Source organism: Coenobita brevimanus, chromosome 66, assembly GCF_032717465.1.
Source record: "Coenobita brevimanus isolate Jiangsu-jjx chromosome 66, ASM3271746v2, whole genome shotgun sequence".
Lineage (NCBI taxonomy): Eukaryota > Metazoa > Arthropoda > Malacostraca > Decapoda > Coenobitidae > Coenobita > Coenobita brevimanus.
This window is the reverse complement of record NC_137019.1, coordinates 17978201-18003294: the sequence shown is the minus strand read 5'-3', so window position 1 is coordinate 18003294 and position 25094 is coordinate 17978201. Positions and strand designations below refer to the sequence as shown.

General features: G+C 38.5%; 1 protein-coding gene across 1 annotated transcript in view; it reads right to left on the bottom strand.

Moving 5' to 3' along the window:
- Positions 1–3598: 3598 nt before the first annotated feature.
- The window catches only part of PDZ-GEF (PDZ domain-containing guanine nucleotide exchange factor), a 413241-nt gene continuing 391745 nt past the window's right edge, over positions 3599–25094 (bottom strand). The window contains exons 20-23 of the mRNA XM_080276690.1: positions 24081–24254; positions 21095–21157; positions 19899–20042; positions 3599–6238 (exon numbers count right to left, since the gene is read on the bottom strand). Coding sequence (XP_080132816.1) covers positions 6183–6238; positions 19899–20042; positions 21095–21157; positions 24081–24254 — 437 coding nt within the window. The 3' untranslated portion in view covers positions 3599–6182. The remainder of the gene's footprint in view (positions 6239–19898; positions 20043–21094; positions 21158–24080; positions 24255–25094) is intronic.

Sequence of the window (25094 nt, the reverse complement as noted above, 5' to 3'; positions counted from 1 at the left end):
CATACTAGGACCTCATACCTATTTTTACCTAATACTACAGTATGTCCTTTTATTTTTATTGAATACTACCATAAGTTCTCTTACCAATTTTTGTTTATTATGAGGTCTATTCCTATTTTTATTTAACAGTAGGTCCTTTTCCCTGTTTTTATTGAATACTACTTTAGGTCCTCTTACCTATTTTTACTTATTACTAGGTCCTCTTACCTATTTTTACTTATTACTAGGTCCTCTTACCTGTTTTATGTACCCTAATACTAGGTCTTTCTACCTCTTCATATTTAATACTGTACTAGGTCTTCTTACCTATTTTTATTTAATACTGCATTGGGTCCTTTTACCAATTTTTATTTAACACTAGGTCCTCTTATGTTACCTATTTTTTTATTGTCATGTTACCTTTTTTGAATACTAGGCCCTCTTGCCTATTTTTATTTAGTACCAGGTCTTACCTATTTTAGGTAATACGGTACTAGGTCTTTCTGCCTCACCATATTTAATGCTAGGCCCTCTTACCTGTTTTTATTTAATACTGTACCAGGTCATATTACCTATTTTTATTTAATACTGGGTCCTTTTATTTTACCTATTTTGAGTCCTTTTACCTTTTTTAAATACTAGGTCTTCTTATGTATTTTTGTTTAGGTCATCTTATGTATTTTATGTAATACAAGGCCTTTCTACCTCTTCATAATGCAATACTTGGTCCTCTTACCTATTTTTATGTACTGTAATACAGGCTGTTTCCACCTCTTCATTTTTAATACTAGGTCTTCTTACCTATTTTTATATATTAGGTCCTCCTGTGTTCCCTGTTTGGACTCTAGGCTCTCTTACACATTTTTATAATGATACTACATCCTCTTGCCTATTTTTATTGAATACTAGGTCCTCGTACCTATTTTTATGTAATGCTAGGCCATATTACCTGTTTGAATTTACTGTTAGATCATTTTATATTATCTGTTTAATACCAGATCCTCTTATGCAATGCATATTTTTATTTAATTCTAGATCCCGTATATGGTACCTATTTCTATTGAATATTAGGTTCTTATATATTACCTGTTTTTATTAATAGTGGATCAGTAGGTTGGAGAAATATAGCCAGTGGTGCCTGTCAGTCTTTATTATATGGTTTGGAGAGATAGATAGAGAGTGGAGGGTTGGACAAAGTAAGCTGGAGAAATAAAACCAGTGGTATCTACAGTACCAGTCTTTGTTAAATGGTTTGCTCTTTCCTTGTTTCAGGTAATTCAGTGGCCACCCACAAATGGAGTTAAGGGAAAAGGCAGACAGAGAACAAGATGGCAAGATAAGATTCTGATATTTGGTGGATTGGGATGGAACCAGCAAACAGCCATTGGGTCAGAGTAGAGGAAGATGGAAGAGGCTTTCATCTTGCACTGGACTAACTCAGGCTGATGATATTTCAGATGTCCATGGAAACCTGGAGGCTTCTGAATCCACTATAAGTATGGTAAGACTCATTGCATTTAATTTCTTCCTGAGTGCTGTGTTGTTGTTACCCCAGGCATATCTGAATGTGAACCTGGTGGACTTGAGGCTGAAGTCATTCTTCTGAAGTCCACCATCCTCCCTATGGGGGATAGGGAGGGAGGTGAAAGAGTGATAACAATTGCTTGTGTTGGTTATGAGTATACATCCATGATCACTCAGTACAATATTATCTCTTTTTCATCGAAGGATTGAGAGGAATTAAGAGAAGTTTTTATAACCAGGCAGCTTCACCATTTGGTTGTATCAGTGCCACCTCATGAAGGTGTTGCTTTCCAGCACCTTGATAAACTATAAAAAAGAAAACCATGTGCATTAATTAGCAGTTATATAGGTGATTAGCTTGTATATCATTTTGGATCCTTTTTATTAATGCTTTCATATGAAATCTGAACTCAGTGTGTTACCTTGTGTGTCCCATTTGGAAGTGGTTCCAGTATCACAGTTTTGTATTTCCTTATGCTAATTCAGAATTTAATTTTAATTATTTATTATATTCTTGAGTCTGGGTATAGACTTGATAGTCCATTCCATGTTTCCCAGTAGTTTCATGTCATTCATCTTTGTGTGAGTGTCTCAGCAATAATACCTACCATTCATACAGAGTAATTGGTAGGGTTGATTCGTGCAGGAATATTGGTTGCATTTCTGTTTGCAGATTTTTTTTTTTTTTTTTTTTTTTTTTTTTTTTTTACTCTGGGCATAGACTTGACAGCCCATTCCCTAAAGGCCAGCAGTCTTTTTATGCATCACACACCTCAGCCCATCAGTTCAGTAATAATACCCAATGTCTGCGTTGAGTACATGCTAGGAATGTCTTGTTTAGGTCTGATGTAATGGCATTAATGGAGATGCTTTTTGTGGCATGTCAGTGTATCTTGTGGAGGATGAGTAAGTCCGTTGTAATAAATTTCAAATACAGTACTGTAATCGGTGTTCCCTGCCCCAAAATGGGAAATTCACATCCTTTCAAACAGCAGACTGCTTCTCCAACCATATGACCACCACTTCTCATGTCATTAAAAGTACCCTGCTTAACTCAGTGAGCCTAGGGATCAGGCTTGGGTCCGAGTACATGGACTCGTCCTCGTATTCGTACTTAAGTACACAATATAATGTACTTGTACTTGTACTCGGGTTTAAAATTTCCATAGTACTTGTACTTGGACTCAAAGTACTCGACAATTTTACGAGTACTTTCGAGTACAACCATGATATATAAAAGTGGTGAGGGTAACAATGGTGTGTCCTTGGAGAGGCCAGGTGGCCTGGGTTGGTGAGTCACTGAGGTCAAGTGGTGTACAGCCATGCCCACTAACTCCTGATAAGCTGCTTTTAATATGTTAGCACCTTGGTACTAATTGCAAGGAGTACTCGTACTTGGATTTGAGTACAGCACAAATGTACTCGTACTTGGACTCGAGTTCAGCTATAAAACGGAGTACAGTACTTGTACTTGTACTTGGATTCGTGATACCGTAATGTAATCGTACTTGAGCTTGAGTACAGAAAAATGTACTCGAACCCAAGCCTGCTAGGGATGTCTTTTGTTTATTCTTGCTGTGTCCTGACAATTGTATTCAGCTTAGGAGAGACTTCTTCATATAGTGAATCGCAAGTAGCTTTAGCTCCTGCAGCCCAGTAACGTATTATCAATTTTAGTCATGCCATCTCTAAAGTGTTACTCCCCTTAGCATAATTTTTTTTTTTTTTTTGAGGGTTCAGTGTAGCCATCATTAGCCCTTTCACCACCTGGGGCTGCCCTGAATCCATTTATAAGATATTGTAGTTGTTAAGACATCTCTATTCACCTTAGCATAGAACTTGAATTTGATGTGTTAGGTATTGCCTTCACTAACCCTTTCACTATCTGGGGGATCTCCCTGACATAAGGTATGCTAAGAACAGCAAGAATAAAGTGTAAAGGCATCACTAGATTGAATTTTATGACAGGTGAATAGCACATTTTAAATTGTCGGCAGCTTAGAGAGAGAGAGAAAGGAAGGAAATAGTGAGAGAGTTAACTAGGTATGAGAAATTAAAGATAATGGCAGGGGGGGAGGGTAAACAGACTAGAACACTACAAAGTGAACTTTATTTTTTGTACATTTCTCATCCAGGCCAGCATAATAGGCCCACAGGTTTGAAATATTTATAGAAAGAGTATCTACTTATCGGCATGTCAGGAAAATAACATGTAATATATCCATCGCTGGAATAAGGGGGGCTTTAGGCAAATACTTCGCACAATAAACACCTAGCTCGTGAATCATTCTGAAAATAATATATATGATGTGGCCCACTAGGGTTTGAATTCGAGGGGTGGTTGGGGTTTACTTGCTCATATAATGTCACTCAGGGTGAAGCAACTGATCATGCTCACCTCAAATGTCTAGAGTTGAGTGGCTTAACCCCAGACTCCTATATTCCTTATGGGGCATTTCAAGGATAGGATGATGATGATGAATGATATACACATACACTGAATAATCTGATATTACACTTGAATTTTGAAATTGATGCATCTGGGTGATTATTACCGTAAACATTCATGAAAATAGAGGAAAATGCACAGTAATGAATGAATTTCATACATTTAATCATCAAGTCCATTTTAAACGAGTCTCTTATGGTAGAATAGTTTGCTAAGAAAGCTGCTAAAAAGAATATTTAAAAGAAGATCTCGAGTGATATGATCTCAGTCCCAGATATTAAGGTATATACTGTAATTCTTTTCATCGTACATAGACCTGTAACACTGAATTTTTGCTGCACTACTGGTATAGTACCATTAAGATCTTGAAACACAAAGCTATAAGTATTCATTATGTTTAAATACCTGTATATTACACTGTAATTAGATGTACACTGCAAAACTCATGAACATTAGTAACTGCAGTGGTTGAGAAACATCTTTTCTTCGCCGATTTCTCTTACACAGATTTTCGATATGATCACTTCCACAAAATCAGCAACTCTTGTTGCAATACTTTTGCAACATCTGAGTATTTATAATGAAAAATAGTATGTCGTATTCTGATCAAGACATTAAAGACATTAGGCTTGCTTATACTTGCTGAGATTCACAAATGTCATGAATATTATCTAATGTCATTAAATAAAACTCTCTCTTGTAAGGGCCACAGAAATTGAAGGACACCTCCTTAAAGCGGCAGGGTTAGTAATCTAGTTAAGGCAAGTAATACCCTCATCACTTTTAAGGTAAAGAATATTAATACTTGATGTGTACATTATTTATGCCTTATATAATTTAATAAAGACATAGCATATCTAATTTTGGGCTGCTTGCAATATTTAATTCTTTCTGGCATCAAAAGTCACCATGCCCTGCTAACAAACTCTAGCACTGCCACTTCTACAGGAGGTTTACAAATAAAGGAAATATATAATCATCCACCTCAATGTGAGGATGGTTGCATCGTAACAAGCATCATTAGCGGCTCCCTGGGATGGGTTGGACATGGACGACAGAGTGGCTGGCTGGCTTTACCTTGGATAGGGACAGACACTTAGGGTTGCATGCTCATTGGCTTATGAGGCTCTAGAGCACCTCTTCCTCAGCATTTTATTTTGCACACTACACCTTACTTTATTCTTTTATGCTGTTTAGGTCTATAATCCCCTGTTGCACTTTAGTACATTTCTTATTACAGGACATTTCTCTGATGCACACAGGGAGATCATGAGTTGACCATCATGCTGTGTACTGATACAGTGCATCAGCCCCATTGCCCTCATTTTATTATGTCTAGACATTTTGTGGAATGTCACCATAGATTGCTTGCATAATATATAAATGAATATTAACTCATATGCAGAAATAAACTGGTAAGTAAGAGGTGCTAGGGAGCGTCCTTCACTGACGAGAATACACACTCCCACACTCACACAGGGAGACACCAACATGAGTCTTGCATTTGCCTTCTATATGAATCACCATCTTATTTACAGCTTTAAAAATCCGACATACAGAAGTGATGAAAGACTCGATATTGCTGACCTCAGTACATACATTACACAAATACTTAACATATGGACATAGATATATCTATCTATTTAAATATGTACATAATCTATACCTTGATCTAGATGTATGTATAAATGAGTTTAATTCATAAAAATCTTAATGAAGCTGTGAAAGCATCCTATAGCCAGAGAGATCACTGGTGGACCAAAATACAGGGGTTTGTGATACCAGATTTATATGATTCTTATCTTAACTTATATCTAACTGCCTTTCAAAAAGAGTATTCAAGGAATTAAGTGCATTTGGAATTGTATATGCAATCCGGCCTGCTCATTATTAGTCCGTGGTCCATACTTTGACTTTCTGTGCCATAGGAAACTAATTATCTTTGGCTTCTGAAATTTTAGTCCCAGAATAATAAAGCAAACCAGTTATTAGAGGGATATATGTATTATCATACATAAAAAGTTAACTGATTTGCAAAATTCAGTACAATGTAGTACCCTTAGAATAAGGATGAATGAACATTTTGCATAAATGAAAGAAGCACTGACAAACATTCATTTCAGAATTTATTTTGCATGTGTGTATGCGAAAGTAATGACGTTATTTTCTTTTCAAATTTTAATTTTGCATGGGACTAGGTAGTCATCTGCTTAGGGAAGAGTGTTGATGCTCAAACTGCTGAGACTTGGGCATCATCTTCTTCATCTGCAAGTGATAAAAAAACATCTGAAAAAGGGTAAGTCATCACTAACAGTTTTTTTTTTTTTTTTTTTTTTTTTTTTTTTTTTTTTTTAACCTATGGTGACATGTTAATTCAGTTTGTTCCTGCTACCTCCAGACTATTGTATTGTTACATATGTATTTTTTAAAATTCAGGAGAGCCCTCTAGTAGATAAGTTACTTGTTTTTGTTGTTATTTTTTTTGCTCCAGGCATATTTTAGATGTGAATTTGGTGGACTGTAGGCTTTTTCCACAGTGCACCATCCTCCTTTTTGAGGATAGTATGAGAATTAGGATCAGTTACATTTGAGGCAGCTCCACTGCCTAGTTATAACAGTGCCATCACATGAAGGTGTCCCTGTTAAGTACCAGAGAAGTTAATGAAGGCTAAAGTAACACCTCCACTTCATAATGTGTACCTCAAAGCAAATGAAATCATCTGGAGATAGCACTGATAAAATGTAATCTGTGTCATTGAAGAGTAAGAGGTTAAAACCAAAGGTTACATTTCTACTACACTCTTTTCACCTTAACTTGACCTAAAATTGCCATCTATCCATCTTGAATGCTTAGCAGTAACAGCAGATTAGAACGAGAATAATGTTAATCATGAAGGAGTGCTATGGAAAAGACACAGAGCCACAGCAGCTACTGTGTTTATCATGGAGCAGCATGAAAACAATTGGACAAAAGTATGGGCCAGGTTAGGGTGAAAAGAGTATCATAAGGTAATTAGGATAATAATTCACAGTAGGGTTGCGTTAGTTTTCTGATTGAGGTAGGTTATTTACCAGAATTATAAAAAAAAAAAAAAAAAAAAAAAAAAAAAAATATATATATTAATATCTATAATTCACAGTAGGGTTGAGGTGGTTTACTGATTGAGGTAGGTTATTTACCAGAATTATTAAAAAAAAAAAAAAAAAATCAGGTTATTAATATCTTGGTCATCTTATTTATTGAAAGGCAAATGCTTCAGCAATTGGGCAATAATACAGTGATTTACTAGTACTATAATCCTAACTTAGCACTATAGCTGTTTTCTTAAGAAATAACTACCTGGTATATTAAATGAACATTGATTTGAGTAAGTAAACTTCTGCAGAGATTACACAAATTCTTGAAAAAGTTACATTAATGGATGAAGTTTTGAAAATCTGATACACTGACTTTTATTATATCTGCAGTAGGCTATGTAAAAATGTCCATAAACAAATAACAGAAATATGTAATATACCATATATATATATATATATATAAAGGAATATCAGCACCAGGGCTTGTAGGAATATCTTTAATGATGACATTTTGCAACATCTCATTGCATATTCAGACCTAAAAATAATAATTTAATTTAGCTGTGGTGGTAGGTGGGGGCATTCACCATCCACTCACTCGATGTAGTGTGGCTTTGGGTGTCTGCCCTTTCCTCTCTTCCATCCATCCTCTTCTGTCATTCTTTCCTCCTCCTTCTGCCTGTGGGTGACTTTACACTCCCTCTTCTGTCTTTCTTTCCTTCATTCTTTTCTCTTCCTTCTGCCTATGGGTGACTACACTGAGTGTCAAGCCAAATGGTTTCTTGTACACCAGGAAACCATTTACTACTCTGGATGGTAACCATATAACCAAATTAAGGTGCCTGGTGGTTTATTGGGTAATTGAGGTGCTCCAGTCGGATTGAGCCTGTGTAGGTTTATATCCAAGGGTCCTTGGTGGTTAGGGTTTATTGCTCACGTAATGCCACCCAGGGATGAGTGAGGCTGGTCACTCTCATCTTAAATGTCAGGACCAACTTGCCTAGCCCCGGGTTCCTACACTTCTTTATGGGACAACATAGGATTGGATGATGGTAAAAATATTTATGTCTTTGATTAAACTTTGTGTCAAAAATAACTAAAAAAATATTCTAAGTCAAATGGATATCCTACTTAAGTCATAAACAAGTAAAAAGAAAAGAATAATAGTAATTAAAAACATACTGTATTCATACACTAAAATGCACAATTCAGTTGTGTGAAAGCAAGAACATTCCCGTAAATTTTCAAGATACGAATACATTCAAACCTTTAAAATACAGCAGCTGAACAAAAGAACTATTGTCACTGATGGTGGGTTTGTACAGGTGTGTATAGAGTGTCTCCATGTTGGGGAGGTCAGAGCTGTACTGGCTTCTAGCAAAGCCTGTGAAGGAGGTTCGCTTGACAGGGTGATTGTGTGAGTGTTGTCTGATGGCACTGAAGGGTGGTTTAGTGATTGGTCTACTTGTTCTAAGCTGATGTACCCAAGTGTTTGTGTATGCGTGTTTTAGGTGTCTCTCTGTCTTTCTGATATATGATGCCTGGCAGCTGTCACACAAATATCTGTAAACAACAGAGGACTCTAGGTGTAAGGGTACTTTGTCTTTGCTTCTGAAGAGGGTGCCTATATTTCTCGTACTAAAAATTACTCTGAACCCCATTTGTGGAAATGTGTAGCTGAGTAGTTTGTGTAGCTTGTTTCTCGGGTGAAAACTATGTTTACCTCTGTAATCGAGCTTAAAGTAAATAGTGTGTTTTGGGACAGTCTGAACTTTTTGAGCCATAGGACTTAATAACTTGTTAATAGCTTTGCCAGTGTAAAGGTCAGAGAAAAATTTAGGGAACCCATTATTATAAAGCATAGTTACTTTAATTCCATATGAAGCTGAAAATAGTCTGAACAGATATGGTAGGCTCAGTTAGTCAGCGTTGTTACCAAATTACGTTTATAATTTATTGGAATGACTGAGTTGAAATTCGTACATAATCCCGTGAACGTTGGTTTCCGGTAGGCATTGGTAGTGTAAGTGGTGCCTGTTCTGGTGATATCTATATATAAAAATGGAAGCTTATTATCCTTTTCTGTCTCGGCTGTGAATTTTATATTTGGATGTCTCGAATTAAGGTGGTTTGAAAATCGTGGTATGTGAAGTGGAGATTTAAAAGTAAAAAGATGTCATCTACATATCTCCGATAAAACAATGGCTTAAAATTATCAGGGCAATCTTTAATCCAATTCTTCTCATGAAATCTCAAGAAAATGTTACTTAGTGTTGGGCGAGGATGTTTCCCATATCTACCCCATCAACTTGTCTGTAGGCTTGCTCATTGTATAAAAATACGCAGTCATTTACAGCTAAATTCAGTAATTTACGCATTTGTTCGCAACAGAAGCTGGAAACTGTGTCATGCTCCTTACAAAACTTCGCTGATGTAAATATCAATGGTCTCATTTAGTGGGATATTGGTATATAGAGATTTAATATCAAAACTGGCCATAACACAAGTCGATGTTTAAGGCTGTTATTTCCTTAACGAAAGAAAAGGTGTCCCTGCAAGTGTACTGGTTAGTGGAAATGGGGCTCACAACTGGTACTAAATATTTAGTGATGTTGTGATTATAGGTTCCTATGGCAGATAAATCTGGTCTTAAGAGGACATCCTACTTTGTGGACTTTGGGGAGCCTATACATTATACCTGGCTGTGAACCACTTGGTCGTAGATGTGAGTAAACTTAGTTACATAAAATCCCTTCCTGTACTATCTTTGTGAGCAATCTGTTAGCCATGTCCCCTGACTATAGTGTAAATTAAAATATGTCATCATTTACTCTAGTAAATTTAGTTGAATCATGCAGAATATTCAGCATTTTGTGATCATAATCTTTCCTATCCAAAATAACTACACCATTCCCTTTATCTGGTGTAACAGTTGTTAATGAAGAATCAACACTAAGATTTTTAAGGCTAAGTGTTCATCTTTACTGAGGCAGTCAAATTTGTAATGTGAACTTTGTGAATAAAATGATTCAGATGCTAAGTGGTGGATGGAGTTTTTAAAATAGTCCATCCCCCTCTACTCCGGGTCGTAATATTCATGGTATGAAATTTTCTTATGTAATTTTTCAAACTCAAGGAAATGGTTCACAAATTTTGGTTTACTTGGGGTAATAGAAAATTTAAGTCCATTAGATAGAGCAGACTTTTCAACTGGGGAAGGAACTCTATTTGAGAAATTACAGATTATATTATCTAGAGGCAGATTGGCATGAAAATTATAACCCAGTTGAAAAGTCTGCTTTATCTAATGGACTTAAATTCTATGTTATGCCAAGTAAATCAAAATTTGTGAACCATTTCCTTGAGTTTGAAAAATTACATAAGAAACTTTCATACCATGAATATTACGACCCGGAGTAGAGGGGGACGGACTGTTTTAAAAACTCCATCCGCCAATTAGCGTTTGAACCATTATATTCACAAGATTCACATCACAAATCTGATTGCCTCTGCAAAGTTGAATACTTAGCTTTAAAAAATCTTAGTCCTGATTCTTCATTAATAATTGTCAAACCGGATAAAGGGAATGGTGCATTTATTTTGGGTAGGAAAGATTATGATCACAAAATGCTGAATATTCTGCATGATGCAACTAAATTTACTAGAGTACATGATGACATATTTAAAATAATACTAAAATCAGAGGACATGACTAACAGATTACTCACAAAGATGGTATAGGAAGGGATTTTATGTAACAAAGGTTACTCACATCTACGACCAAGTGGTTCACAGCCAGGTATAATGTATGGGCTCCCCAAGGTCCACAAGGTAGGATGTCCTCTTAAGACCAGTTTTATCTGCCCCAGGAACCTATAATTACAAAATCACTAAATATTTGGTACCAGTTTTGAACCCCATTTTCACTAACCAGCACACTTGCAGGGACACCTTTCGTTAAGGAAACAACAGCCTTAAACATTGACTGTTGTGTTATGGCCAGTCTTGATATTAAATCTCTATTTACCAATATCCCTCTGAATGAGACTATTGATAGTTGCAAGTGAGCTTTTTAACATGCATGACATAGTTTCCGGCTTCAGTAGCGAACAAATGCGTAAAGTACTGAAACAGCTGTAAAAGATTGCACATTTTTATTCAATGAGCAAGCCTACAGACAAGTTGATGGGGTAGCAACGGGAAACCCCCTTGCCCCAACACTAAGTAACATTTCTTGAGATTTCATGAGAAGAATTGGATTAAAGATTGCCCAGAGGATTTTAAGCCATTGTTTTATTGGAGGTATGTAGATGACATCTTTTTACATTTTAAATCCCCACTTCACATACCATGATTTTCAAACTACCTTAATTCGAGACATCCAAACATAGAATTCACAGCAGAGACACAAAAGGATAATAAGCTTCCATTTTTAGATATAGATATCACCAGAACAGGCACCACTTTCACTACCAATGCCTACCGGAAAGCAACATTCACTGGATTATGTACGAAATTCAACTCATTCATTCCAATAAATTATAAAAGTAATTTGGTAACAACTCTGACTAACCAAGCTTACCACATCTGTTCAGATTATTTTCAGCTTCATGTGAAATTAGAGTACATAAGAAAAATATTTTATAATAACGGGTTCCCTAAATTTTTCTCTGATCTTTGCATTGGCAAGGCTATTAACAAGTTATTAACTCCTGTGCCTTAAAAAGTTCAAACTGTCCCAAGACACACTATTTACTTTAAGCTCGATTACAATGGTAAACATAGTTTTCTCCTGAGAAACAAGCTATGCAAACTACTCAGCTACACATTTCCACAAACAGAGTTCTGAGTCATATTTAGTACAAGAAATATGGGTACCCTCTTCAAAATCAAAGACAAGGTACCTATACACCTAGAGTCCTCTGTTGCTAACAGACATATGTGTGATAGCTGCCAGGCGTCATATATATATATTGGAAAGACAGAGAGACATGCATAAACACGCAGAGGGAATCATCAGATGCAGACGTCCGTCATCGGCGCTCCGTACCAAACCAACACGGCCAGTGGCATTACCTAAATTAGTATCTTTGTATGAGTCAAGCTCTGTACCAGGTTAGACTAAATGATTTTTCATTATTAAAAGGAAAAAAATAATAAGTTTAAACAAGACTTGTTCAAACAGAAAAGAGAACCAGGAGGGAAAAAAAATGCGCAGAGTCAGCTGGGTTTGTTTTGACTACAGCAACGCGGGGAAAGTGTACATGCTCTGTAAGTACATACTCTGTTCTTTTAGTATTGCAAAATGGATACATACTTTAGTAAAACAAATTTGGAAAAGAAAAGGGATAAAAGTAAAAAGCAAAATGACGATTTCTACCAAGAACTGGTTGAAGTGGAGACTCACAATAGACTGGTTGAACGTGTACACAAACTAGAAATGGCTTTCAAAAATGAAATTGATGAAATAAAGAAGCAAATGCACTTGCAAAAGGAAGAGACAGAAAAACTAGGAAGGGAGGCCAATAAGAAAGACACAACCATCAGTGAACGAACAGTGGAATTGAGTACGCTTAGGAAGAAAGTGAGTGAAATGGCAAGTACAGTAGTCAATCACGGGAGTGTTATGGAAGAGTTCAAAAATGACACAGAGACAATTAGGCAAGCAAGTAGTCTTATGGACCAGAGCAGTGATATTGAGGAGAAGATAACACAGCTGAATGAAGCTGTGCAAAGCTACAAAAATGATGTAGAAACCACGTATGCTGAAATGGTGAAAGTAAAAAAAGACTTAGAAACACGGGTGGAGGAAAAAAGCATTAAAAAGGAAGTGAAAAGAATAATCCAAAACAATCCAAAGTTAGTCAGAGATTCAGTAGAGATAAACAAATCAATAGTAATCACTGGTGTAGGAGAGGAAGAAGTAAAAAACAAGATCACAAGAGATAAAAAGGAGATGGCAAATGTAATGAGCTTACTGAAAGATGTATCAGAGGAAATCTGTAGTAAAGACATAGAGGAACACAAAAGGTTAGAGAAATACGAGAAAAGCAAGACAAGACCTCCAAAGGTGACTTTCCAGAGTGTAAACACTGTGGAAGAGATACTAAAAAATGCAAAGAATCTTATGGAAAACGAGGAGTTCAAAAATGTATGGATAAAAAGATGCCTAACACAAGAGGAACTGGAATTACTGAGAGAGAAAAGGGAGGAAGCAAAAACAAAAAATGAGGGAAGATCAGGAGAAGAAATTTTTTTTACAAAGTAATAGGATTGCAGGTACGAAAGTGGTACACAAACAGGATGGAAGAAAAAGGAGGAAGGTAGTAGAACCATGTCATGACAAGTATATAAACAAAATGATAAAGTTGATTTACTCAAATGTGGATGGAATGGTATCAAAATTACTAGAGATGAATGATTATGTCAGGGAAAATGAACCACAAATAATATGCCTAACTGAAACAAAATTAACACCAAGGATATCCAATGACATACTAAACTTAAGAGGAATACAATATATGGAGAAGAGACAGAAATTTAAAAAAAGGAGTAGGAATTATAATATTAACTAAGAAAAATCTAAAAGTCAAGGAAATAAACCTAGATATACCATCACAAATAGAACTGATTGCAGTAGAGATCAACACATCTGAAGGTAAAGTAATTGTAGCCAATTTGTACATGCCACCCAGATCAAACACATGGGAAAGAGACGAATATGAGGACCTGGCAGAGAGTACAATTCAAAGTATAAGATCATTACTACATAAAATGGAAGAGAAATCGGAAAGAATTATTCTAACTGGGGATTTCAATACAAATATAAATTGGAATACTCTAGATATAATTAGCCAAGAAAGCTGTTGGGACCAAAAGCTCCTGGATCTAGTACAAGAGTTTTTCCTAACGCAACATGTGAGGGAAACCACCAGAAAAAGAGGACTTGATGTACCTTCAGTGCTAGATCTAATATTTACTAGGCAAGAAAATGATACTGACAGTTTAATATATCACCCTCCACTCGGCAGAAGCGATCATGCAGTACTAAATTATAACTTCAGGATAGCATATGACATAGTAAACAGCAATGACAGTTACAAAAAGAGCCTAAACTATAAAAAGGGAAATTAACTTCAGGATAGCATATGACATAGTAAACAGCAATGACAGTTACAAAAAGAGCCTAAACTATAAAAAGGGAAATTATCAAGACCTAAAGAAGTATTTCTTAGAAGCTGATTGGGAAAATGAGCTTAGAGGACAAGATTTAAATGCTGTATATAAAAAATTCTGTGAATTTTATGAAATAGGAGTCCAGAAGTACATCTCACAGCACAAAGAAGCAGATAAGAAAATACAGAAATGGTTCAATACAGAATGTAAAAAGTCAAAAGAAAAAAAGAGATTTGTTGTGGAATAGATACAGAAGACACATTAGTGAAAGGGCGTATAATAATTACAAACAGGCAAGAAACGACTATACAAGAATAAGGAGGGAAGCCCAAAAACAGTTTGAGGAGGATATAATAAATAAAAGTAGTGATCAACCAAAGCTGTTTTACAGCTATATCAGAAGCAAAACCAAAGTAAAAGATATAATACAATCCATTACGGACGAGGGAATCACTTATACACAAGAGAAAGATATTTGTGAAGCACTAAATAAGAATTTCCAATTAGTTTTTACAGAAGAAAAAAATTTTGAGAGGGACTATGTGGAACACGCATGTCCACACATACTACCAGATATACAAATAGCAGAAAAGTAATACAGGAGGAGTTAAGTAGATTAGACAGAGGAAAAGCAAGTGGTCCTGACGAAATTTCATGTTGGGTATTACGAGAATGTGCAAAGGAGTTAAGTAAACCATTAAAATCCTTGAGTCAAGGTAAACTACCTGATATTTGGAAAAAAGCAAATATTGTCCCCTTATTCAAGAAAGGAAATAGACAAAATCCACTCAACTACCGACCAGTATCACTGACCAGTGTTGTAAGCAAGGTATTAGAAAAGCTTATAAGAAAAGCTTGGGTAAATCATCTAGAAGAACACAGTATGATAACAGAAAGACAGTTTGGTTTCAGAAAAGGAAAATCATGTGTTACTAATCTGTTGAGCTACTATGACAGAGTAACAAACACAATACAGGAAAGGGAAGGATGGGTGGACAGTATCTATTTAGATTTCAAGAAAGCTTTTGACACAGTACCACACCAAAGACTTTTATGGAAACTGTACCATCAAGGAGGAATTCGAGGCAAACTGTTTTGTTGGATGCAAGACTTTCTCATAAAAAGAGAAATGAGGACAGTACTAAGAGGAAACTACTCATCATGGAAAGAAGTGACTAGTGGAGTACCACAGGGTTCAGTGCTGGCACCAATCATGTTTTTAGTGTATATAAATGATATAAACAGTAACACTGGAAATGAGAGCTATCTGAATATGTTTGCAGATGATGCAAAAATACAAAGGAGAATTACTAGCACAGACTCTTGTAGGGAGCTACAAGAAGAATTAAATAAACTTCATGAATGGAGTAGTACATGGCAAATGGAATTCAATGTGGACAAGTGTCATGTAATCAAGTTTGGTAAAAGTGGAAAAAGACCTGATTGGGATTATAAGTTAGGAAATAAATCCCTATACACATCAGAAAGAGAGAAAGACCTAGGTGTGATTATCAATAACAGACTATCTCCGGCTGACCACATCAGCGAGAAGGTACGGAACATGTATACACTGCTTGCAAATATGAGAATAGCATTCACATACATAAATGAAGACATGCTAAGAAGGATAATAACATCATTCATTAGACCAACCCTGGAATATGCATCAGTAGTCTGGAGTCCTCATCTCAAAAAGCATATAGACAAGATTGAAAAAGTTCAAAGGGCCGCTACAAGATGGATACCAAGCTTAAGGGACCTAAGCTACGAAGAAAGACTAAATAAACTGAATCTACCAACACTACAGGAGAGAAGGAAAAGAGGTGACATGATACTGCTATATAAGTGCATATCAGGGAAGGAGAAAATAGACATAAATGATTACTTAACATATGGAGAAGCATCAGCAAGAGGACACTGCAAAAAATTGCATAAGAAGAGAGGTGATAAAGACGTAAGGAAATTCAGTTTCCCAAACAGAGCAATTGATCAATGGAATGCACTACCGAATGAAATAGTGTGTGCCAAAACAATTCACAAATTTAAGGATATGTACGATAAATATGGTTTAAGACACGGGACAGTACGAGCTTGACTCATTCCTGTAAAGATACAATTAGGTAAGAACATCAGCTCGAACAGGTAGACCAATCGCAAAACCACCTTTTAGTGCCATCAGACAACACACACACACACAAATCACCCTGCCAAGCAAACCTCCTTCACAGTCCTTGCTAGAAGCCAGTACAGCTCTGACCTCCCCATGATGAAGACACTTTATACACACCTCTACAAACCCACCATCAGAGACAATAGTCCTTCTTTTCAGCTACTGTGTTTTAAAGGTTTGAATGTATTATCTTGAAAATTTATGTGAATGTTCTTGCTTTCAGTCAACTGGACTGTGCATTTTAGAGTATGAATGTTTTGATTATGCATTTTAGTGTATAAATGTTTTTTTTATTTTTTACTTGTTTATGACCTTGGTAAGATATCCATTTGTCTTAGAATATATTTTTTTTAGTTATTTTTGATGCAAAGTTTGATCAAAGACAAATATTTTTGCCATCCATCCATCATCCAATCCTATGCTGTCCCATAAAGAAGCGTAGGAACCCAGAGCTAGGCAAGTTGGTCCCGACATTTAAGATGAGAGTGACTACCCTCACTCATCCCTGAGTGGCATTAAGTGAGCAATAAACCCCAACCACCCCTTGGATATAAACCTACACAGGTTCAATCTCTCTGAAGCATCTCAATTACCCACTAAACCACCAGGTACCTTAATTTAGGTATATGATTACCACCCGGAGTAATAAAAGGTTTCCTGGTGTACAGGAAACCATTTGGCTTGTCACTCAGTGTAGAGTCACCCATAGACAGAAGAGAAAAGAATGAAGGAAAGAAAGATAGAAGAGGAAGTGTAAAGTCACCCGTAGAAAGAAGAAAGAGGAAAGAATAAAGGAAAAAGACAGAAGAGGATAGATGGAAGAGAGGAAAGGGCAGACACCCCAAGCCGCACTACACCAAGTGAGTGAACGCCACCATTTACCACCATAACTAAATTAAATTATTATTTTTAGGGCTGATGATGCAATGAAATATTGCAAAACGTCACAATTAAAGATTTTCCTACAAGCCGTTGATATTCCTTATTCACCTGTGCTTTCCAAGCAACCCCTCCTCCCCTTCTTTGCTCTCTCCACCCCTTCCTTCCTCTTTCCACCCCTTCCCTTCCTCCTCTCTCTGTCCCTCCTCCCCTTCCCTCTCTCTGCCCCTATTCCCCTTCCCTTTCTCCACTCTCTACCCCTCCTCCCCTTCCCTTCCTCCTCTCTCCATCCCTCCACTTCCCTCCCCCCCCTCTGCCCCTTCCCCTCCCCCACCTCCCTCTCTATTCTTATCAGTTCCTTCCCTACCCTTTTCTTTCATATATATATATATATATATATAGTGAAATGGGGAACTAGAATATATATAGTGAAATAGGGAACTAGAATAGAGAAGGAGATAGAGACTAGGGAAGAAATGGGTAGGGAAGGAATTGATAAGAATGGAGAGAGAGAGAGAGAGAGAAGGGGGAGGTGGGAATGGGGGAGAGAAGTGGTGGAGAGAAGGGGAAAGGGAGGAACGGCAGAGAGAGGAGATGGGGAAGGGGAGGAGGGGCAGAGAGAGGAGGGAGGGAAGGGGAGGGGGGGCAGAGAGACGAGAGAGGGAAGGGGAGGAGGGGCAGAGAGAGGAGGGAAGGGGAGGAGGGGCAGAGAGAGGAAGGAAGGGGAGGAGGGGCAGAGAGAGGAGGGAAGGGGAGGAGGGGCAGAGAGAGGAAGGAAGGGGAGAAGGGGCAGAGAGAGGAAGGAAGGGGAGGCGGGAAGAGGAGGAGGGGCAGAGAGAAGAGGGAAGGGGGGGAGGGGTAGAGAGAATGGGGAGGGGGAGGGGCAAAGAGAGGAGAAAGGAGTGGGAGGGGCAGAAAGAGAGAGAGGGGAGGGAGAGGGGCAGAGAGAGAGGGGAGGGAGAGGGGCAGAGAGAGAGGGGAGGGAGAGGGGCAGAGAGAGAGGGGAGGGAGAGAGAGAGAGAGAGGGGCAGAAAGAGAGAGAGAGGGGAGGGAGAGGGGCAGAAAGAGAGAGAGGGGAGCGGGAGGGAGAGGGGCAGAAAGAGAGAGAGGGGAGCGGGAGGGCCAGTGAGAGAAGGGGGTAATAAGGAGGGATAGGGGCAGAGAGAATGGGGAGAGGAGGGACAGAGAGGGAGGAGTAGGGCTAGGGGAGGGGCAGAGAGAGAGAGAGGGAAGGGGGAGGGGTAGTGAGAAAAGAGGGAGGTAAGGAGGGATAGGGGCAGAGAGAATGGGGAAAGGAGGGGCAGAGAGAATGGGGAAAGGAGGGGCAGAGAGAATGGGGAAAGGAGGGGCAGAGAGGGAGGGGTGGGGGTAGAGAGAGAAGGGCTAGGAGAGTGGCAGAGAGAGAAGGGAGGGAAGGAGTCGAGGGGAGGGGGGAGGAGCAAAAAAAGGGGGGGAGGGGAGGAGGACAGGTAGGGGAGCAGAGGAGAGAGGAGGGGGGAGGGAAGAAAGGGAGAGGAGGGGAGAAAGGGCAGGGAGAGAGGGAAGGGAAGGGAAGGGAAGGGGAGGGGAGGAGAAGTGGAGAAAGAGGGGAGGTGGGAAGGGGCAGAGAGAAGGGGAGGGGAAGGGGGAGTGGGCAGGGAGAGGAGGGGCAGAGAGGGAAGGGAAGGGGAAGAGAGGTGGAGAAAGGAGGGAGAGGAGGGGAGGAGGAATGGAGAGAGAGAGAGAGAGGGGAGGGGAGGAGGAATGGAGAGAGAGAGAGAGAGGGGAGGGGGGAAGAGACAGAGAGAGGGGTGAGGGACACAGAGGGAAGGGAAGAGAGGTGGAGGGGCAGAGAAAGGGTGGAGAGGGGAGGTGAAGGGTAGAGAGAGAGAGAGAAAGGGGGGGGGGAAGGGGATAGAAGAGATAAAGGGAGAGGTAAAATATAGGTAATGTGGGCTGATAAGCTGATGAAATAAAACAAGTGATGTAATTCTTTATTATATAGTTTCCTCTTTCATTTTTTCAGGTCACTCAGCAGCCACCCACAGATGGAGTGAAAAGAAAAGGCAAATGGAGAAAAAGATGAAATGAGATTCGGACATTCGTTGCAATTGGATGGAATAGATCAACAGCCAGTGTGTCAGAGTGAAGGAAGATTCAAGAGGCCGTCATCCTGCTGAGGACTGACTCACCATCAGGTGCCTTCCCTTCACCCCCACCCCATACCACTCTCACTTCTCACTTGTATACTTCTTCATGGAAGTTGGAAATGGAGAGAGGAAGTCGGAAGGGAAGGGGAAGAGAATGGAAGTCGGAAGGGAAGGTGAAGAGAATGGAAGTCGGGAAGGGATAATGAATAGGAAGGGGAGAGGAGAGGGGAGGAAGGGGGGGGTGATGATGGGAAGACTGGGAATGGATGGAATTAAGGAAAAGGGGAATGGATGGATGTGAGGGAAGGGGGAAGGAGATGAAAGTGGGAGAAGGGGAGAGGGAGTGTGAAGGGAAGGAGGAGGGGAGAGGGTGAAAGGAAGGAGGAGGGGAGAGGGAGTGAGGAGGGAAGGGGTGGGGGATGTAATGTGGAAAGGGAGTAAGAAGGGATGGTGGGAGGGCACAGGGAGAGGAAAAGGAGTGTGAAATCCTAAATAACACATCCTCCATCCATACCATCATGGTGCATCTGGTGATAATAGTGAACGCCATCATGGGATCGTGCACGTTCCAGCTGTTTCATCCTCATCTGTGTGGCGTTGTAGTCAGGAGGAACACCAGTCCCTCGTCTCTGCCGTCCACTGCCCTGACCTGCCAAAACTAAACATCCATTAGGGTTACATCTTCATCATGACTCCACGTGGGATCAACCATCACAATCATCATTTCATCCTATTTCTCAAGTGTCCATCCATTTTTAAATGTACTGGAATATGGTTAGCAGAATGCTATTTCAGCTGAAAATGAAGTGAGACGTGATTCTCGTTGATGACTGAGGGATTAAAAACGGAAAAAATATATAAATAGTATAAACAAGTAATAAAGGCTTTTTACTTTAAGGCAGCCTGATAATAATTATAGATAACTTTTAAGTGAAGAAATGGGGGTCACTTCGTCTGTTACTTAATAATTACACATTTAAATGCCATACCTTCAAACAAGGACTAACTACTTCCACTGGGCATAATAAAAAAAATACATGTATTAACAGTTTCACACAATGTAATTCTTATATTTTATCAGCCATTTAGTTATCAGCACCACTAAAAGATACAGGGTTGTATTATAAGTGGGTTTGGAGATTTCGTAACACCTCTTCCTCACAGATTTATTCTACATGTTACTAGTTTATATCCTTTTGTATGTTACTGATGAAAACTCTGCCAATATTAAAATGCTGTAAATGACAGACAGGGAATGTTAAGGGATAGTGAGCAATGTAATTTAGGGAAAAGATGTTACAAAATCTCCAAAGTCACTTGTACTGTGTGCTGTAATCTGATCCTTAAGATTTCATGTTCATGGTGGAAATGGTACAATAACAGTAGTTGCCGTCACCCCAGGTTCATATGAACGTGAACCAGTGGACTGCGCACTGAAATTGTCCTCCTGCTGTAGTCCACCATCCTCCTTTCTGGGGATAAGGGGGAGGTTGAGGGACCTTTGTATTCTGCACTCCACCATCCTCCTTTCGCGAGACAGGAAGTTGAAGGACGTTTGTACTGTATAACAGGACAGAAGAGCCACCCTGTTATATAAGTGCCACCACAAGAAGACATCTCTAGCACCTATGATCATGGTATGATAACATAATCTTTTAAAAGCAACAGATGACCATGTTAACTTCAAATATTTTCCCTTGTAGGACTGACCTGCAGTAGGGACGGGTGGCAGGACAGGAACAGCATGCGGAAAAGGAGGTCGCGACCGGATCTCTGTTGTGCCAGGCAAGAAGCAAATCAGGACTTAAGCAATCGTACAGCCATTAAAATACCGACAACCAAAGATGAGAGGGAGGAAAGAGCGGGGAGCAAACAATCACATACAAATATCATACAATAATTCCTCATTCAAAACACCATCACGTAACATGTTAATACCTCACTTGCCACACTTTCACTAAACATGTTTGACATTTTAAAGCTATTAATGAAAATTTGGAAACTTTTCACATAACATACAACTGTTCATTATTATATGGACAGGACATACTGTTAATGCGAGTTGATACACATCACACTTGTATATATTTATCGCATATCACTTATTTCTTTAACCTGCTGGTAAACTGAACATTTAATACATCAAATAATGGCCGGTCAAAACATAAAATATATTAACAGTTATCTGCAACTTAACATACTGCTTATCAATGATAAAAATAATTATTCTTGCTAGAAGATAAACCTGACTTAACTCTCTTGTGGAAGTATAACCCACACTTAGCTGATTTTAACTTTAACATGCTACCAGTAATTTTTCAAAATACATCTACAGTGTTATGTGAGGAATTACTGTAGTGAAATTATCGGGGGGAAGGTGGAGGGGAGAATCCAGAAATGACAATTAAAATGAGATGTTCAATCACATACTGTAGTGAAATTATTGGGAGGGGGGGGGGAAGGTGGAGGGGAGGATCCAGAAATGACAATTACAATGAGATGTTCAATCACATACTTTAAACACTGGGATGTTCAATCACATACTTTAAACACTAATACTCCAATACATATATAAATCAATGTCTATCAATACTAAGAAAAACACGCGGCATTCATTACTGTACACTGATTAACAAATGTTTTTTAAGTGAAGAAAATGCCTAATATTGGTACTGGTTGTGTATTATGCTTAACATCAAAACCTCAGAATCTACGGGGGCCTACTGTTTGCATGATTTAAATATGCCTCACTGACGGGTGAGTTGGCTAGTAGTAACATAGGAATGTAACCACTTCACTCCAGTGAGGTATGTTGATGCTCTTGCTAGTTTCCAAGGTTTTTATGCAGCTAAGAATTGACATAATTAATCCCTTCAGTATGAGAGGTATTTCCACCCTAATCCAATCCTTTTTTTTTTCCCCCCGAGGCTAAGGTACTCGGTCCTGACATTCAAGGCGAGGGTGACCACCCTCACTTGCTCCTGAGTAGCATTATATGAGCTATAAAATTTAACCCCCAATGGATGTAAACCTTCACATGCCTCACTCAATTGGAGTACCTTAACCTGCTAAACTACCATGCCATTCCTATGCTGCATAAATCATCCAGAGATGCAAGCAAGGTGAATAAAAAATATCAATGTTGTGAGGGGCTTAAAAAGGTTGGGATATTATTTAAATGGATTCAATGAAACTTATGAATGGCAGAAATTAATCTATGCACTGTAAAATTCTGCAAGGTATGAATAATCTTGTCAAATATAAACAAAGTCAAACTCAGTGCAAAATTAGGAAGGGATAAACAATAGACTTATAATGTAAAGCAATGTTAAAAACAAATGATTAGGATGATCCTACATATGCAGACATAATCACACACCTGGTAAATGTTAGTACAGTACTGGCAACTCGGTATATATTAGTACCTACAGAGGAACTGTAACACTATCCTGTGATAAAAAGGCTTTGGCAGAAACAAAACTGAACCTAGAAAATACTTTCAGAATAGATTCAGCTATAAAAAAAAAAAAATGCTTTCAGCTAAAAACAAACAAACTAAAATTGAACTCTAATATAAAACAGAAAACAATAAATCTATTATATATCTGTATAAGAAATATGAAATTGTTGCTGAATAACACGACACATAATAATCAGATCTGATGCATAGCTATGATGAAATGATTTGGACCTCTATAAAAAATACATGACATACACTATTGACAACTTTTCTAATTAGCTAGCATATATTAAAATAACTTCCAGTGTTTACAGCAAAGCCTTTTAGATAAACATGAATGCAAAGTACACTCAACAACAATACAAGGTTACATATATAGCAAAGTGGCAAGTTAAAATCAGGCGACGACAACTATTTTCATAAAATTGTAATTATATTAAAAATCAAGAACAGCTTGTAAAGAACCTATGGAAATACAATGAGCCAGACATCAACAGACCTTAAGGGATACAGGCAGACGTTGTTATACGTCATGGATACATTAAAAAGATAGCAAATTTCACTCCCATTTAGCTTGAGCTGTAAATTGAAGGAAACAGGCAAATCTGCTTTACCAGTTGTAGTTAACTTTAATTTGCAAATTTCCTGTGAACTTGCACCAAAATTCACCCATCGTCCATTCAGTCCTTTATCCTGGTCCTAGACATTTCTGCCGAGTAACCTGTCAATTCCATCCATGTGGCATTATGTGTGCTGTAATCCCAACCCTCTCCTGTACTGAAATCCTAATGGACCATATCTAGTTGGCATACCATAATCCATTACATCATAATGCCTCTACTGTGCTGTCATTTAGACATTGCACTATTTACATACTTAGTGGTCTAGTGAGTTCAATCATTCCAATTAGATATGGCCCAGGAGGGTCTACTTCTGTGGGGTAGTGAGGGCTTCTTGCTCATGAAAAGCCCTCTTGGGAAAGCAGCTGGTTACTCTTGCCTTATATGTCTGGACTGAGTAGCTTGGCATTGGGCCCTTATGCTCCTGATGGGGCAATATCGGATTGGAAGGTTAAAATAAACACTGGGAGCTCTGAAGCTGGGAGGCTTGGTTTCAATTCATGTCAGTTACCTTTGTACAGTCAACGGTGCACAATAAATAACAAAAACTGCCTGTGCTGTGGCATCATGTTTACCATGCACTGTGGTAAGTAACATCATGCAACACTTGACTGACCTGGCTGGTGTGAATATCGTCTGTGGTGGGCTGGAGGAGAGGAGTGATAGTGACACTCGAAGCCGGCAACTCCCCCAACTTCCAGCGAGGAGGAGGAGTGACCGTCAAAATGGGTAGAGATGCCAGAGTCAGACTCACCTGGGACCACCTGGCAATCAGTTGATGCCATGGAACCTGTGTCATAAAAAGGAAAGATCAGTACAAATAAAATAATAAAGGCACTGCATAAAAAAATAAATAAGGGTGCTAACACCCATTTATGTCACCTGATCCTTTGCTGCCCCATCATGAGTTTAAATAACCTTCTAACATTCATTCATTCATAACTGAAATTTACTGTATCTTCTAACAAAATTATGAAAGAATTACACATAAGACTAAAAATTATGTTCACTGTGAAGATCCGTTATGATACAACCTGAAGACTGCAGTTATTAAATGGGCAATTTTACTGCCAGATTGAAGAAATACTTGCTCCAATCAGGCAATCACCCTCTGTGAACTTTGTACAAAGTTCTTGCAACTTCAGCTTATTTCTTGGCCATATTTCACAAAATTTTCATGCTAAGCAACTTAAACACTTTTTAAGATCAAGTTATGTGATGTCTGCTATCTGTTCTTGGCAATTTTGAAGAACAAAATCCACGTTGGTTTAAAACAGCTGAAAATTAACAGTAAATACAGTCTTTATATGCATGTGCAATTCTTCCACTTAAATTCAAGGCACTGTGTAATCGTGACAAAGGACTAACATGTCAGCTAAGGGCCACCAGCACTTTCGTAACAAGCAGTTTCTTCTTCAGCAGCACTGCATGTTGTATAATTTCAGTAATTCATTTTATAAAGCGTACAGTTAATCATCATACCGGTCTTAATCTCACTTTATAAAGGCATTGTTAACCCAATCACGTTTTTAATCAAGAGTATGAAAGCTTGCTTATTGTCCTGCGTATCTATTTCACTTATGCATTTTTGTTTGTTGCCAATACATCAGTGAATCTGTACGTTTCTCTT